The 18,720-nt window shown below is 34.4% G+C and overlaps 1 protein-coding gene across 2 annotated transcripts in view; it reads right to left on the bottom strand.

Moving 5' to 3' along the window:
- COG6 (component of oligomeric golgi complex 6) overlaps positions 1 to 18,720 on the bottom strand; it is a 153,986-nt gene that overhangs the window by 105,068 nt on the left and 30,198 nt on the right. For both annotated transcript variants that reach the window (XM_001368196.3, XM_016421917.2), the window contains exons 5-8: positions 15,561 to 15,672; positions 9,654 to 9,736; positions 9,200 to 9,270; positions 7,371 to 7,464 (exon numbers count right to left, since the gene is read on the bottom strand). In XM_001368196.3, the coding sequence (XP_001368233.1) occupies positions 7,371 to 7,464; positions 9,200 to 9,270; positions 9,654 to 9,736; positions 15,561 to 15,672 (360 nt within the window). The remainder of the gene's footprint in view (positions 1 to 7,370; positions 7,465 to 9,199; positions 9,271 to 9,653; positions 9,737 to 15,560; positions 15,673 to 18,720) is intronic.

Genomic DNA, 18,720 nt, shown 5'->3' with positions numbered 1-18,720 from the left:
TTTGAACAACACTCTACACAGAAATAGATTTTGAACAGTGATACATGTAAAACCCAGTGGAATTGCTTATCAGCTCTGGGAGTGGGGAGGGAAGAGGGGAAAGGAAAAATCATGAATCATGTAACCATGAAAAAACATTCTAAATAAATATTTTTTTTTAAAAAAAGGAAAGGAAATGATCAGTGATTCATTCTATCAGTGGAACTTAATACCATATTAGCTTTTTTGACTGCCATGGCACACTACTGAGTCATATTCAAATTAATAGTAAACTTAAATATGCAGATTAGTGTTACATAAGTTTCTTTCACATCACTTCCAAATCCAGTACTTCTTTATCATTATATATCTGCTATACTTTTATGTTGTTCTGAATCTCACAAGTTTTCATTCATATTCAAATAGTTCTGTGATTTCATCAATTTGATTTTTCTCTTACACAATGATGCCCTCAAAAAGACATTCCCAATAAATAACTAAAAATAATTAAATAAAGGATATGAAGAAAAAATTTTCAAAATAAAAACTGTAAACTATTAATAATCATAAGAAAGAATATTCCAAATCACTAATAAGGAAAGTGAAAATCAAAGTAACCCTAAGATTTCACCTCATACCCTGTAAATTGGCAAAGATGACAAAATATGGGAAAGTCAATGTTGGAAGGATTGTGGAAAGATAGGCTAAGACTAGTGCATTGTTGAAGGAATTAGAATAACTATTTTGGAAATCATTTTGGAATGTAGTGGGGCAGACTTGAGAGAGGGAGACTAAGCAAGAGGCTATTAAAATAATCTAGGCAAGAAGTAATGAGGGCCTAATTTAAAGGGTAGTTATATAAATAGAGGGAATCATGATAAAAGAGGTGTTACAAAAATAGAAATAGGAAGATTTGGCAACGAATTATGTATTGGGGTAAGGAAAAATTAGGAGCCCAAAATAATGCCAAGATTATAAACTCTAGATTGTAAATTCTAGAAAAAAGATGTTGGCTTCAAAAGAAACAGGAGGGAAAGCTGCATGGCTCAGTGGATTTCAAGCCTAGAGACAGGAATTACTAAATTCAAATCTGTCCTCAGACACTTCCTAGGTGTGCGACCCTGGGCAACTTTTTTAACCCTAACTAGCCCTTTCTGTTCCTTCTGCATTGGAACCAATACCCAGTACTGACTCTAAGACAGAAGCTAAGGATTTAAAAAAAAAAGAAAAAGAGATGTTTGGGAATTTAAATCCAATTTTGAATATCCAGGAATAAATTAATTGGAGATACATGACTAAAGCTCAGGAAAGAGACTACAGCTAGATGTATTCCAGATATGCTTACCTGTACTACAAACCAGTCTATATATTGCCATTTTGTTCTCAAGGACATTAAGAGATATCACTTTGGAAAGATAAGGCATATTCTAAAAGAGGAACTTTTTTCTTTCATAATACATTTTTATCCAAATCATTATTCTTGGTGAAATCATATACTTCCAAATTACATTTTTTCTTACTTCTCTATCTACTTTTTAAAAGCAAAGTTTCTTCATCTCCTATATCAAGAATTCAAAGTATACTATAGGCATGAAATGTTCTCCTCTTTAAATTTAGATCTTAATAAAACTCTTCTTATCCAAATGTCTATTAACAACCAATAAATAGGCAGTAATTTTATTTAATGGCAAAAAAACTCTTCCCTACACTACATATTAGAATTCAATTTCTTTTAAAATGGTCTAGAAGCAAGAGAGTAAATACAGGGAAGTCCCAAAACTGAGTGCCATTTTAAACTTTAATAGTTTAATAAGCTTTAGTAGCTTATTCTTCAAATTTTGAGACACCCTGCATGACCACAACTATATATATTCTAAAACTGAAATAATATGTTTTATACACAAAGGAGCCCAAATGGCAAAAATATTACCATCCAAATTAATTATTAGACAATCTTATATGTGTAATGTAAGACCAGAAGGAGGTCACAAACACACACACACACACACACACACACACACACACACACACACACACACACACACACACACACACGGGAACTGGAGAGAAAGGGTGAGAGAACTGAAGAAATGGAGAGAGGGAAAAGATTGATCCTCTCCTCTCTTCCCCTTGGGTAAGATAGCACTATTTGTCTTCCTGAAGGACAGAATACGTCTCCTCAGAGATTGAGTTTGGGAGGTGGAGATTAAGGACTGGAGGAGAAAGTCTTAGAGAAATAACTCACTGCCTCCCTTCTTGATCTTAGCTGTTGCTGAGAGGCACATAAATTTCCTGCCTCTGGATCCTCCCAATATCCCAAATGCCTCCTTTCCCTTTGAGACCTAGTTCACTCCTTAGCCCTTGTCTTGAACTATTCTCCCTTTTGGGGAATGGTATGATTCCCCCCAAATCTTAGCTCTCCTTTCTTATCAGAAAGCAAGCAGACTGATCTAACGAGTAACTAACACTTTATTCTCGAGGACACACAGGGAAGGGAGGAGGAGGGTATTTGGTTGAGGAAAGTGGGAGATAGGAATCCCTATAGATTAGCAACTGACCTCCCCCCCAAATCCTGAGGGGTTCAGGCTGTCTGCCTGACCCTCCTTTGGTCAGTTGTTAGGTTTGTCCTTCCTCCTAAGCTAATCTGGCTATGAGTTGAAGTTCAGGACAATTTGGGGAAAGAGAAATCTTCTCAGTAGACAGCTTTCTATAAAGTCCCAATCTACTTTTGTCTTCAGTTGTAACCAGAGAGATTTAGGGGTTCACTGGAGTGTAGTCAATGTCCAGAGGGATCCTCCATCTCAGAGGTCCTCCTCTTAGACCCTCCTTTCCAGGAGATAGCTGATCAGAAGTCAACTGACAGTTTTGAATCCTCCAAGCTCCTCTACTCCTCCCTAGAATCTTGAGTCTTCCTTGCTCTTCCCCTGTTGGGGCTGTTCCTTTGCATTGCTGGATCTGAATTTTTCTCTTCTTTGCAACTTCTCTCTTACATGTGTTAATTATTTATGGACATTAAATTGAAAAACACAACTATCTTACTATCAAGCTACTCTTAGAATTGATCTTATAGATTATGCTGTAGGTAAAACAATATCAAATTGAGTTTCTTCTGATATATTGCATTAGAACCCAGGTATAGTTTCCTCATAACAAATTCTTATTTATCATAAGAAGTACTATTCAGAGGGTCTAATATTATTGGTTTGGATATACTTCCTATGTGTCCTGATGCTCAAGAGAAGTGATCAATAAAGCTTTGGCAGGTCCAGTTTAGCAGAGTTCAGGGGACAGTGTAAAAATGGAGACTTGAATCCAGAACTTCAATCCCCAGAAGTCCTTGCTCCACTTCCCCAGAATGCCTTGTAACCTCACCTGGGCCGAGAGGGAGATGGGGTATTTAACCTGGTTGTAAAAAGGCTCTGCCCCTTTTCCTACTTCTGCTTGGGAGCAGATGCAGCTCTCCACCTAGCAGGCAAGATGTGAATGGTCGTGAAAAGGCTCTTTGGGCCTAGACACGTGCCTCTTTTACTTGCATTTTCTTTATATTTTAATCTTCAATAAACCTCTAAAAATATAATACTCCTTGCAGAGAGAAACTAATTTCTACCTCTATCAGTTTCCCCCTAAATTTTAATCTTTACAGTTTGGAGACCACTTCGGGAAAGCAAAATATCTCAATCTTCTGATTCTTTTCTCTACTTTAGTTCAGCTTTTCATAGCTACTGCCTAGAATTTTTTTTTTAAGCACATTTCTCTGGCCAAGGTTTTTTACCCTCGAAAAGCTGCTGCTCATTCCAGCCATTAGATAGCTCACCCCACCCGGCTCGGCCGCTTCTCCATCCCTGCCTGCAGCCATCTGCTCCAGACCAGTTTGCTGTTTGACCCAGATTGCAGCTCACCTGCTCACCCCAGCTGCCCACTCCAGCTCCCGGCCCTGCTGCTTGTCTGCATTCCTGTCCAGGCCCTGCCCACCCCGGTGTTCTCTCTCGCTCACCAGGCCCACCTGATTTGACCCAGATTGCAATCACCTGGTGACCTGCCTGCCCAACAAACTCTAGCCTTGGAGAAGATCCGCTCATCACTCAAGACTCATTTCTACCAGCTGGTAACAAACGGGGGTAATGGCAGTGGGCAGATTGGGCTCCAAGTGGGTGGATCGGAGCGTAGGAGGGAGAGAGACAAGAGGGAAAGAAGAAATGTTTTTTCAAGCAGGAACTTAAAAGCATGGCTATTTTATAAGGATATCTTTTAATTGCATTGATCCTTTTATTGACTTCACCTGTGTGTCAGGGAAATATTCAGCTCTGTACAACCTTTTAGCTAACTTTGGGGAGGCAGCTGGGTGTCTCAGTAGACTGAGAGCCAGGCCCAGAGACGGGAGGTCTCTGGTTGAAATCTGGCCTAAGACATTTCATGGCCTTGTGACCCTGAGCAGATCACTTGGACCTCATTGCTTACCCCTTATCAATTTGCCTTTGGACAATAGACATTTAAATGGATAAGAACCCAAGGAACTTTAAAGACTGGAGGTTATATAATTTTAAGGCATTTCAGACTCCAATGGTTTATACAAATCTCTGTATTCTATTGCATTTTACTGTTTGCTTTGTTTAAGGTTTAACTTTGTGATTTTAAATTCATATATTACTGCATTCAATATCATTCTGTTACACTGAATCATTTTAATGTACTGGGTTAACTACTGTTAAATTCTGTTGCTTTTCCCCTATAACCATATTGAGATCATCATAATTAAGCCCATATATGAAAAAACAGCTTTTCTATTTTTGCCCTTGTAAGTTGTCACATAGAGGATAGATGGACTTCCTCAGAACTGGTAACAATTGTATAACAACCTTTGGAAAATTTAATGTGCTAAAATATCTCAAATTGATTTTAAGGGTTTTTTAAACATGATTCTTGGAATTTTTCTTAATAATCTTTGGTTATTTTTGCCTGCCCCTACCATGAGGTGAGGCCCATTCTAGTAGTGAAGTGAAATACATTTTATAAGCCTCAAACTTCTTGCATTTCTAAATATGTGAATGGAAGTTGGGTCAGTTAATCTCAGGGCATTTGTACCCCTAAAAAGCCTCCAAAAAAGGAGCACCTCTCATTTATACTCTTCAGCTCACTACTTTACTTTCACCAAAATGATATTTCTTGATGATGTTCTAAACCCAACATGAGTTTTACTTTGTTTAAAAATATGTTTATTCACCAAGGTTGAAAGATTGCTACTTTTGTAAAAATTGTGACAAATATCCATCAGTTCATAGGTTTTTTAAAATGTCATACAGCAACTCATGTGAAATATGATAGTGTGTTTGTTTGCTATTGTAATTAATTGGGCTATTGAGAATTTTGGGGATACTGATATCTACATATTTGTACTACCGTTCTTTAAAAATGAAAAATGTTACTTTGTTCAATTCATTTGCTCATAATTACAGTGGATCATAGCCAGATATGAAGAGGAAATGGATCTCATTTTTGGTGAGAAAGCCTTGCATTCTATACTTTCCTAGCTGGCACAGCATGTCAATGATTATAAGCTACATTTTTATTTTTAAAGATCTTTTATTATTATATTTTTCTTGCATGTGCAATATACTTTTTCAGTTTTTTTTTAATTTTTTCTCTCCTTTTTATATTTGAAGCACATGTCACCAGCATTAAGATTTTCTTTAACTTTTTGACATTTCAGTACCATAAGTTTAAAATGCATTTGTCAATGCATGCCCAAAAAGCTAGAGACTATAAAAATGATGCCACTAATTATTTAAAAAATTATGGGACTTTGCTTAATGATTCTGTCTAATTCCAGGACAAGATATACACAAAAGAACCATTGCACAGTGCCAAAGAAGCACAAAGCTAAACTGCATAGTGCCAATCAAGCACAAGGTCAAAGAGACCAACCAATCCTGGTGAAATTGATGTAACTTTAAGCCTAGACAAAGAGGATTTGAACGTGTTTGGGGTTCGAGGTTGCGGCTGTTTAACATGTGTTAAAGGCAGGTCTTCCTTGTTCCACATTCTACCAAGTATCTCAACCTTGGCTCCTAAAATGTGGTCCCTTTTCTGTCTTTCATAGTGTGGTGCCTTTCTGTAGTCCTGGCTACTGACTGGGTAAATGCATCATTGCATAGATCATTTTGATTGGGCCCTGATTCAAGGATCTGTTATAGATTTATTTTTCCTTTACTTAGAATTTTTACACATAAGACTTTGATAGTCTATATTTTCATCCAGGGTTTTTTCTTTTTTATTTGGATTTTTCTGATAATTTTTTTATTTCTCTTGCCAATTGATTCATATACCTCATACCTCAGCCATGCATCACTAAGTGAGCCTGTGTTTTTTCAATCACCCTCTTAACGGGGGAATGTAAAAAATATCATTATTTTAAATTGCAAAGTTTAAATTCCTTTTGAGAAGAATTTTAGGTAAAGAAAGATGCTACTTCCCTGAATACAGAAACTGAACTGTTGGAGAAGACACCATGAAGAAGCCTCCAGATCACAAGCTGCACAAAAATGAACTTTGGGTGTGGTTGATTGAACAGTTATTTGTATGTATACTTTCATGCCAAAGGGGACTGCCCCCTAACTGGCTTTTTGTCAATGCATCCAGCAATTATTGGTTTTGTTTTTTTTTCTTTTATCCTCAAATTATTGTAATCTTTAAATTGATTATGTTTTTATGATCCTTTGGGGAAGTCCTTCTTCCCAGAGGATCAAACAGGGGAATGTAAAAATGGAGACTTGAATCCAGAACTTCAATCCCCAGAAGTCCTTGCTCCACTTCCCCAGAATGCCTTGTAACCTCACCTGGGCCGAGAGGGAGATGGGGTATTTAACCTGGTTGTAAAAAGGCTCTGCCCCTTTCCCTACTTCCACTTGGGAGCAAACATGGCTCTCCACCTAGCAGACAAGATGTTAGTGGTCGTGAATAGGCTCTTTGGGCCTAGACACGTGCCTCTCTTACTTGTATTTTCCTTATATTTTAATCTTCAATAAACCTCTAAAAATATAATACTCCTTGCAGAGAGAAACTAATTTCTACCTCTATCAGTTTCCCCCCTAAATTTTAATCTTTACAACAGACTATCACTCTATCTCAGCTGTTGCAGGATCAACTTAGTTATCTTCAGAGAGGTTCATAATTAGTAGGGCTAGAGGTAATGGATTTTTCAGCAATAATAATTCTCAGAGACAATTTCCAAAGTTATAAAGGATATGTTACTTGAATCAGTAGAAAGTACCCAAACCAACAAAATTATAACTTTAAAATACTGAGATATATCTAATAGTAACAATAGCTATTTGAAAGGAGGAAAAAAAAACCCCAAGCATTAATTAAGGAAGTCAGGGAAATGTCACACTCACTTATATAATACTGGTCTGTCCTGCAGGGCTTCCATAGCTTGGGTAAGTACTGGAGATATGTCACATGATTCTTGTGTCAAAGTCCTGCATTCACCTAAAAATAATCAACTATAATAATTATTTTGAAGAAAGATTGAGGTCTACAACATGTTCTCTATTTGTAGAAAAAGCCACAATATACTATAATTCTAGATATCTGATTTCACATCAAACTTTAACGAGTAATTATTAAGTTGATAATGACTGCATAGTCCAAAAATTAGTTTACACTTTCAATTAAATTAAACTTTCAATTTGCAATGAATGTTATTAAATGCTTGCATAAGTTTAGATGACCACAAATGTTATGAAGTATATTCCAAACTTCCATCTGAAAGCTAATTACATGAGGAAACTTCAAGTTTTTCAGGTAAAAAAGCACTGTGGAAATCGTGAAGCATTATAATTCCTTGCATATGTATATAGAATTAATTGAAATTCCTGTCTTCAAAACAGAAGACAGAACTTTTAAACAATATGGATTTAATAGATACGTGAATGATAAATAACTGTCAATTGGCGATAAAATTATGGCTACAAAATGGGCTGAAATGTTTTATTCCTTAACTTGAAAAGACTTAAGATTACTTCTTTCTAATTCAATTCAATCCAGCCAATATTTACTGAGTAGCTACCTCAAAAGTATATTAATTTTCGTTCTCTGAACAATCTGATATAGAGTAGATATTTAACAAAATTTTGTTTGTTTGATGGAGTACATGTATATTTAAAAAAAAAAAGATGTCTCTTCCCATAAAATATCCAAAATCTAAATATAGTTATATGAAAAGTTCAAAAACAATTAAAGATTCAAACAAGTATTGGCAGTTACCATAAGTTACTTTATCATTCTATGTCTCAATTTTCCCAATATAAAATGAGAGTAGAATTATAGGGTAATATAGATTTAAAGCTGGATGTTATCTTAGATTCCAGCTAATTCAATCCCCTCTTTTGTAGATGGAGATTCTATAGTTCAGGGAGATTAAGGGATCTGCCTAAGGTCACACTGATAGTACTTAAGAGCTGAGAGTTCAATTCAAGTCGACTTACTCCAAATCCAAGACTAGTTTCCCTGTACCACTATGCCTCCCTAATAAGAAGATTTGCATGAAGCTTTAAAGTTCTCATTATTTCATCTGAGCCTCACAACAGCATTGCAAGATAGCTAAGTACTTTCATTTCTTATGTTGTATGCTGAGGTAGGGAAAAAACTGTAAAACTTAATGTACTACTGAAAAATGGCCTGGAATTCCATAAGTATGTGTTAAATTTTATTATTCAATGGCATTTATTAGGTTGATCTAACAATGCTTTAAGAGATACATTGCACGTACAATGAGCTGGCTTGATTTACAACCATCAAATAAGGTGACAATGTTCTTTATGAGAAAGGTGAGTCACATTTATCAACATATGCCATAGTGAGAAGTCAAAGTTAGAAAGCTTGGCTCTCTTTACCGCTCTACCATTAGGATGTATGTAGATTCAATTGCCTAAGCAGCAACAATACTTGCTTAAATAATGCAAACAAAAAATTTGTTATATTTAAACACCAAAAGAAAAAAAGGAAGATGGAAATCTTTATGAAAATATATGACTATAAATCACAAGACTGGAATAACAAAGACCACTGAGATTCAGTATTTAAATTTTTTTAAAAAACAAAATCTAAGTATGACAAATTGTTAAGACTTTATCTGGAATAATATTTAGTTCAGTGTAAATGGAGTCAGGAATAACTTAATAGGCTTCATGAACCTAGACTCTCTGAAAAACAAGTAACTCACTTTGAGCCCATCTGTAAAGTCGTTCATAGGAAGTTTCTTGAAGTAAGGCCATCTGTTCCATTATTTCTAGACTAAAAAATTTGAAACATTCATTATGATTAAGTGTTAAGCAATAGCTACATTGAAATATCTAACTGAAAAGATGATTAATTGCAATTCAGTGAAACAATGTCTCTGTCACCTTACATGCCTGCTAGTACTTTCTTGTATATAAAATATTCTCAGATACCATCTATTATATAATGAATCTGTTCCCCAAATAAAATTAAATCTTAAATATTTCCAGAGGTGATACATTCGTCTCCTCTCTCCACAAACAAGAGTAAACTATTAAACACTAATTTACAGTGCTAGTACAAACACTATATTTTTAAAGATTAAAAATGTGTAAAAAAAATCAAGATGGCCAAAAGCAATATAAATGTAGGTGTATTTTATTACTAAAGTTACTTACCCCGCAGTTTGTTGGTTTGTTCGCAAAAGAATTTTGACATCATTATGAATTTGTTTTACTCTTCCTAATGCCTTGAAAAAATCCTTAAAATGAAAAAATATGATTAAAGCAATTTCATTATTGCCAAAACTTCAAATACTCAAGCTACAAATATGACTTTAGAGATCACACATTTTTCACCTTCATGAAGTCATTCTAACTACTTTACTACAATAAATTTGTCTCCCTCATCTGATCTCAGATTATCAGAGAAATTCAGTTAAAAGCCAAGCCATTTAAAGCCATTTAACCCAACCCATTGCCAAAAAAAAAAAAATCCCTCTACAACATGCCAAACAAACGGTCAACCAGTTGTTTTTTTTTTCTTGAAGAACTTTTAGAGGACATGATCACTATACATTAACAATTCAATGGATATATAATCTCATCCTCCATTTTCGCCTGTGAAATCTCTATCTTTTTTAATGCAAGGGTGCAAAATGACAGAAACATTCTTCTAGTTCTCTTGGCATAAGAGAGAATTATGTAGGCTGTGCATTAGTTAATCTTCACTTTTGCCATATGACTGATCCACCTACATTTCTAATCATATATCTCTCTTCCCAAATATCCTGTGTTCAAAATGTATACACTTATACAGATTCTTTGTTGGTAACATGCAACCTCTCCTGCCTACCATATGTTTCTCCAGTGCCTAGGGTGACTTTCAATTTTAATTCTTAAGAAACTGATATTTCCATGTTAGTAGCTATATAGCATCTCTGAAAGAATACTTTAGAGTCCTGGAAAGGGACTTTGAAGGCACCTCAGATACTACTAAATCCAATACTCTCATTGTAGAGAGGAGGAAACTGAGGTTCAGGAAAGTTTAGTGACTTGCCCAATATTTTAGAGATAGCCTTAAAGGCAGGATGTGTACCTAAGTACTCTTGACTTATTTCTGGAATAGATGGGACTTTGCTGCAGAGAAAATTTTGGGATCCTTAAACACTGAAATTTCTCCAATGGAATTCAATCCACTCTCCTTTTTACTGATGGTCCTGGTATATTGTCCATGTACAGTGTTGATAAAAAATATGTGTATTTGGATAAATAAATTCTATCTGTTGCTTACCCAATTGTACATCACAGTATGGATAAGGTGGTTTTTAAGTGAGGATATGCAAACTGAACTTTTTCAGTGATTATTGGCCCTTATTTAGAAGTGATCCATCTTCCTTAAAGGCTTTCTTCTAATAAGAAATATCCCATATATATGTAAAAATCATGATTTTGTAAACATGTAACAACAGAGATAACATTCTATCACCTTACTATTAAAATCAGATAAGGTATAGAAAAGAGACATGTTTATCAAATGTTTCTCATTATTATGGAAGATGGTTAACACAGATTCCAAGGGGTCCCTATCTATATATGTCTTACTAATAGATAGTGAATCTTGGATATGCTCCTGATCATGAATGACATTGTTCTGACCTCATCAAACTCTGGAACATGGCAAAGACTCATAAATGCAATTTTTACCATACAATTTAGCACCTGTTTTGTCAGTTAGTGTTACATCATTTGTCATTCCTTCCCAACTAAGGTCCTCAAGAGAAAGAACAATGCTTTTTATTGCTTTTGTATTCCTCAAAAGGATTATTTAATCACAGTGCTGGGCATAATGCAAGCACTTAGTACATACTTGATTACTGATCCCTTAATGATGAGTCAAAAGTTTCTTATTCTATAGAAATATCTTGTGTCGTCATAATTTTCACATTACTTCACTAATTTTCAGCTGGTGAAAGAGACATTTTTCTTTGAAGAGAGCTTTTAGAAGCTCTCTCTTCTCCAACTTTTTAACCCTTTCTAGATGAGAAGCAAACAAGTTGGGCTGCCATAGGACTCCTTTCTATGTAAATGGCACTAGAGTACAGGAGGACCATACATTTCAACAAGCAATATTTTTGTCAAATTGTAACTCACATACTTAGCTCTCCTTTGCAGGAACAGGTTCGGTTCCAGCCAATACGAGGAAGGTATATACTATTACCAAGGTAGGAAGGAGGATAAGGGAAAAGGAAAGAACATACTGACAAGTCTTCAAATAGCTAAAGGACTCTAATGTAGAAGAGTATATAGACTTATTCTGTATTCCTTCAGAAAACTGAAATTGGTAGGACTATCAAATGGAATACTTTGCTACTATAAGCAATGCAACGAACCGGGACAAATCTGAGACTTATGAGAAAGAATGCTATCCACAGCTAAAGAAAGAATTGTTGGAGAAGAAATGCAGAAGAAAAGATGTGATTTATCACTGGTATATATGGGCATATGATTTGGGGTTTAGGTTTTTAAAGATTATTACAAAAATAAATAATATGGAAATAGGTGTTGAGTGATAATATATGTATAACCCAGTGTAATTTCTTGTCAGCTCCAGGAGGGGAAAGGAAGATGGGAGGGAGATAACATGAATCATGTAACCATGGAAAAAAATAAAAAATAATAAATTTTGAAAAGTTGGGTGCCATTTCTTATCTCCACACTGTAATTCCAACTAACCTTGAACCCATATGACAATAAAACATAGCATATTTTGATGACAAACATTAGTAATCATGCTTGCCAGGGTGGCTATCAAATGAAAAACACACAGCAGTCCCCTTTCAAATAAAAAAAAAGAGAATGAACAAAGCAGAATAGAAGAAAGTATATCTCCCTGTGACACTGGAGATTTAGTCTCCCATACATTAGCTAGATTTCTGGAGGACAGTAAGCACAGGGGAAGGGAATAAATGGTGTGGAAAAAAAGACTGAAATTGGAGGGAAATAAACTTTGACTCAATATATGTAAGCATTTTCTAAAAAGAAGTGTTGTCAAAACACAGGATGCCTCCCAGAATGGTGAACTATATTCAAGGCTCCATATCACCCCAAGTTAAGAGGAATGCAGACTGGTTTAGATTTTGTCTTTTTCATTAAAAATAATTCAAGTTAAAACTATGTGGTAAACACAATTATTTAAAAGTTCTGTTTATAATAATACCAAGATTCTGGGATAATACTACTCAGGAATTTGATTTTGGTTTTTGTTGAGGCCTAATAATTTAATCAGTGCAGGGAGTTCCCAGAAAGTAAATTCTCATAACCAGTGTAGACTGGTAAGTATCCTATAATTAAATGGTTTCCTGGGATATTAAGAAGTGATTTGACCAGAGTCACAGGCAATCTGGAACTCAGATACTCCTGACTCCAAGACCAGGTATCTTCCTCCTACACAACAGGACAATTTTTTTTTTTCATGTTAGTGGTAAATTATTAGTTAATGAGCATTTTGGCACATATTGGCCAAGGAATACCATGTTGAATGCTGTAAGGGATTTTTAAAAGTTCTCTCCCCTTAGGAAATCTGCGATCAAGATGAAACAATAAAGAGGAAATAAAATTAGAAAATTAGTCATAACAAATAAAAACAAACAACAACCATATGAGTTATCATAGGAAAGAGTAAATGGAATGGGGTGAGATTAACAAATAAAGGTTTCAAAGAGTTCTTTAAAACTCAATCTGTTTTGGGGGGGTTTGTCTCTTAATTTTTTTTAAAAACAAGAAAATAATTTGGGCCACAATTATTGTCTTATGGCATTACTTTTTAACAAATGGATTAACTAATCAATAAAAATAATAAGAACAATAAATTGAATTTTAAAATTCTTAAGAAAGTCTAGAGAAAGCATGGGATAGTGGAAAGAACACTGGTTATGATAAAATGAAAAGATTAGGCTAGATGGCCTTCCAGTTCTAGCTCAATGATCCCATATTTTTATACAAAAATCTCAGTGAAAGCATAATACATGAAACATTTCTGACAAAGAAAGCTATAGTTTAGTAACTATTTCCTTTAAGTTCTAATTTTACTTGCTCTTTCTTTCCTAAATAATAATCCATGGCAAAGACATATCAAACCAGTCTTGAGCTAATCAAAAATTAATCCAGAAAGTTTTATTGGTAGAAATAGAATCTCAACAATTTATTTCCTATTCATATGAAGTGATGATGCAAAATAAAATCTCCCAGGATGGGAAATGGAAATTCATCTGAATTGAAAATTAATGTCTTTGTAGCTCTTTATCATCAAAGGACCTGATGGGAAATATATTTTTTTTCCCAGATGGAAGGAGGGATTAAGGTCATATGTGAATGTCATTTTTTCCCAAAAAGTTTAATACTGTAGGTCTGTAATATAAGTTTCTTCAGTTTTGATATGTTCTGAAAAAGAACTTTAAAACCTATAAGATTTTTAATATTTTAGAACACATTTCAAGTCTACTTAACCTCTTTTTTAAATACTAGAATTCCATTATATGAAATGTTACTTGAAATAAGTAGGCCAGCAACTGACATTTAGTATTTGTTCTTAATAGCTATCTATATGATTCCAGAAGACTACTGATGAAAAGTACTACCCTCTTTCTCATAAAAAAGTGTGATGGAATAATATGCAGAATGATACATGCATCTTTAGATATGATTCATATTGGAATTTTTCTTTGCTTAAAAATGCTTATTTGTTATATGAATATTGTTTTTCTTTTTCTTGTTGTTGAGGAGGAGGAAGGTGGAAGAGAATTACTATGGGATTTTTTTTAGATTATGCTATATATGCTAGTGTAATGAATCATGAAATATTTAATGAGGGCTGGCATGCATTATACTTTATTAGTTGCTTTAGAGGATCTGAAGAAATAGTACAAGATCTCTGTCATCTAAGATTTTTCTTATACTATAATTGACTGTCAAAGCTATCTTATGGACTCAAGAGCAGCGTTTTGTAGTGACAAATCTCATTAAATGAAATCTTTTTAAAGGTAACTTTGTTGTTAGCATATGTTAATAGAAAAAAACTGCACTGTGTGAATTATAGGATAATCTTTCTTTTGTCCATTGTCTGAATAGCAGGTTTATACATATTGTTTCTTTCATGATTTAGAAACTAGCAGAATAATCCCAGAAATACTCAGAACAATATAAAAGATTTAAAGTACCATGGAAGAAAGATGAAAAATAACTATATTTGTACAAATCAGAATTTAGCTAATCTGTTACAGCAGTGTTTCTTAAACTTTCTGCTCTCATGGCCCCTTTAAACTCTTAAAAATTATTGAGCTCCAAAGAGCTTTTAGTTTGTGTTACTCCTATCAATATTTGCCTTATTGGCACTCTCAACAAAATTAGGGAATTTAGGATAAGGGCTCAGGGACCAAGAAAATGAATTCCATTGTGGCCATGTTGGGTTTCAGTTGTCTATGCAACATCTGAATGAAGCACTATAGCACATTCTAGTTGATGTCTCACCAAATCAGACTGATACAAAACTAGAATAATAAAAATAATCACAGCTCACATTTAGATTGTACATTGTGATTTATATAAAGAACTTTGTGCACCATAAATGTGATTTGGGTAGGGAAACACTATCATTCCCAGTTTATGGATTACCAAAATAAGCACTTAAGTGATTTGCCTGGAGTTACAAAGCTAGTAAGTGTAAGAGCCAGAACACAAGGCCAAGGTCTCATGACTCAAGAGTACAGCACTTTACCACCATGTTGCTAAAGAAATCCTTTGAAAAGAAATTTTCAGGAGGCTATTATTATGTGTCTTAACAATACATACACAGGGTGTTCAAAAAGCGTTAGGCTAGTACTAAGCTATTAAAGCTGAACTCAATTTGTGAATATATACAGTGACCCAACTCTTAAAATAAAATGGGTTTACAATGAATATGAATGAAAAGTAAAAGGTTTACAAATCTAGTTTTTCAGGAAGAAATAAAATCTCTCTATCTGGGGGAAATTTTTTCTACTCTACTAGATACTGTTATTATGCTTTAATTCATTGAAATGGAATTACCTCTGTAATAGGTCCTTCTCTTGTGCCTCTGAGAAGACTCATTTCATCTGAAGTCAGCTGGAATTTAGATAAGAAGGCATCTGCAACTTGAGCTCTTATTTCCAACCTTTGACTAGAATGGGAAAAAAAAAACCAAATGTGATTATTTCCATAATTTTATAATGTGTTTTGGGATGAAATTGATATTTAAAACATAATAAAAAATGTTAAAGGCCTAAAGAATCTCCTAAAAGTTTCTTTTTTCAAAGAACTTGAAGCTCACTTTTTTCATCTTTTTTCTAAATACTTGTTTGTTTCATTTTTCTTTTAATATATTATAGTTGAACCTTGGAAAACTGAACTGGAAGAAACTGAAGACGGGGTAGTACAGTTGGTAAAAACATAGGGCAGGACTAGGTAGGTGCCACAAACTATGGGAAAACTAGTCATTAATCTAGGTGAGAGCTAGAGCAGAACAGACTCAACTTAATGTCTATTTGTACAATGTCTATTTGTCTAGGGAACCTGGGGAAAGACATGCCAAATCACTCTAGTATCTTTGCCAAGAAAATCCCAAAATGGGGTCATGAGGAGTCAGATACGACTGAAATGACTCAAAAACAACACTTTTGGGAAAGTATTATACCAACTGAGAGAGGGAGATAAAATTATAAAAGATACTTTCTCTACTCTCATTGAATCAGGTGGACAATGAAATTTAAATAAATAAGTTTAAAATACAAAACAATACAGGGCAAAAGTAACAGGTCTGACCATGTCACTCCCCTATCTCAATAAACTACAAACTCAATAAACTGGCAAGACCAAATGCAAAATCCTCTCCTTGGAGTTCAAAGTCCTTCACAACCTAGCCACACCTTCCCAGTTTTCTTACACTAACCCCTCAGCACCTTCTCTTTGCTCCATTAACACTGGCCTCCTTACATGAACAACACCCTCCATCTCTTGGCTCTGGGCATTTTCCCTTGCAGTTCCCAAAGCTTGGCATACACTCCCTTCTCATCTCTTGTTCCTGGATTTTTCAAGTATCAAATAAAATCTAGTCTTCTACAGGAAGCCTTCTGAAAGCTTCTTAATTTCAGTATCTTCTGTTAATTATTTCCTCTTTATCCTGCATATAACGTGTTTGTACATAAGTTTGTTTGATGTCTCTCCTGTTAGATTGTAAGCTCCTGGAGGGCAGAGACCTCTTTTGTGTCCCCAGAGCTTAGCACAGTGCCTGGCACATAGTAGAAACTTAATAAATGCTTACTGACTGGTTGAATGAATGAATGCAACAAAGAACTAAGGGTATGTAAAATTTAAAAGAAGGAGGTGTCATCTAAGTTATGTTTAAGGAACAGAAATCAATTTAACAGGTGGGATTAGATAAAGAGAAGCTGTAGAGATTCAAAAGAGTCAGTGAAAGGGATTGTGGTTTTGGATCTCAGGTAAAACTCTAGATTTTTCAGATTTTCATATATAATTTGGTCCTAGGAATGTACATATGCCTATATGTATAGCTCCCTGTAAACACATATATAAATGTGGGTATGAATATACTTGTAATTTTCATTACTAAAATTATACATGTTTTCCAAAACAATTGTCATAGAATATTAGTATTTAAGATGAATAATAATAATTCTAAGATCTCATAAGTCATAATGCTAGACTTAATTTTGCTCTCAATAATACTATTGTTCAGTTGTGTCCAACTCTTCATGACTCCTCCTCTATCTCTTGAAGTCGGTCTAAGTTGATAGTTGTTGTTTCCATGACACTATCCATTTTCAAACTCTGTCATCCCTTCTCCTTTTGCCTTCAATCTTTCCTAATACATCTACATTTTTGGTTAAATAACTGATTCATACTAAGATTTTTTTTTTAACTATTACCTTCTGTCTTTAAATCAATACTGCGTATTAGTTCCAAGGCAGAAGAGTGATAAGGGCTGGGCAATGGGGGTTAAGTGACTTGCCCAGGGTCACACAGCTAGGCAATGTCTGGATCCAGATCTGAACCCAGGACCTCCCATCTCTGGGCCTGACTCTCAATTAACTGAACCACCCAGCTGCCCCCCTAAGATTTTTTTAAATACTCATATGATCAAATGTTCGTGATGAATCATGCTACATATAACAATGACCTCCAGGTGGCAGCAAAGTTATACTTATCGCAAAGTCAATTTCTAAACTATATGCACATATTCAAATATTTTTGGTTTTAAATTTTTATGGGTTGGTTTATGCAAAAACAGAACAAAATCTGTTCACAGGCTATGTTTACTTTATTATATTTAGTTTAAGAACCAATTAGTACTGTAATAGTATTTTAAACAAATTTATAAAACTAATCAAAGTACCTATATTATCCCTTCAGAATAAGTTAATCATTTAGATAGATAGATAGATAGATAGATAGATAGATAGATAGATAGATTACATAGAGTTTTCACATGAATTATGCTGTCATTAGTTATTTAGGCATGATATATATGGCATATAAATGGTCTACACATGTTATATTTTATTTCATATATGCAGAATATCTATATTATTATGTAGAATTTATAAATGAATATATCTCACATCAATTATTATTTACCTATAGAACAATATCATCTATAATTTTTATCACAACAAATAAGGCCATCTGAATTATTCTGAAACTGAGAATTCAGTGGATGGTAGCCCAAAAGAAAAAGAGGTTAAGGGGAGGAGAGGAATGGAGAAATTATATAGCTGAAGATAAAGGTTTTATTTAAAGGTCAAGTCAGCATAAATAAATGTGAGTGTATGCATGGAAACACACACATATGTGAAACAAATGATAACATATGTGTGAAGATTTTTTGAAAAGCAAGAGTATTGTACAAATAAAAATGTTTATCACAGGGCCATAACATCATAGCTTTATAACAACAGCTACCTTGCAAGGCCACTGAGAGGATCCAATGAGTTAATATATGTAGGGTTTTGCAAATCTTAAAATGCCTTGTAAATTATTATTATTGTTGTTATCTTGGCCAACCTCACTTTACATATGAGTCTTTATGATTTGTTAAGTTTTCTATATACACTTTCATACTAAGCCTCCAAACAACCTTATGAGAGAGATCCCCAATTACAGATAAGGAACTGGAAGCTCAAAAAGGTAGTGATATGCTCAAGATCACATG

Source organism: Monodelphis domestica, chromosome 4 (assembly GCF_027887165.1).
Source record: "Monodelphis domestica isolate mMonDom1 chromosome 4, mMonDom1.pri, whole genome shotgun sequence".
Classification (NCBI taxonomy): domain Eukaryota; kingdom Metazoa; phylum Chordata; class Mammalia; order Didelphimorphia; family Didelphidae; genus Monodelphis; species Monodelphis domestica.
Note: the sequence above shows the minus strand (reverse complement) of the source record. Positions and strands in the feature narration are given on the sequence as shown.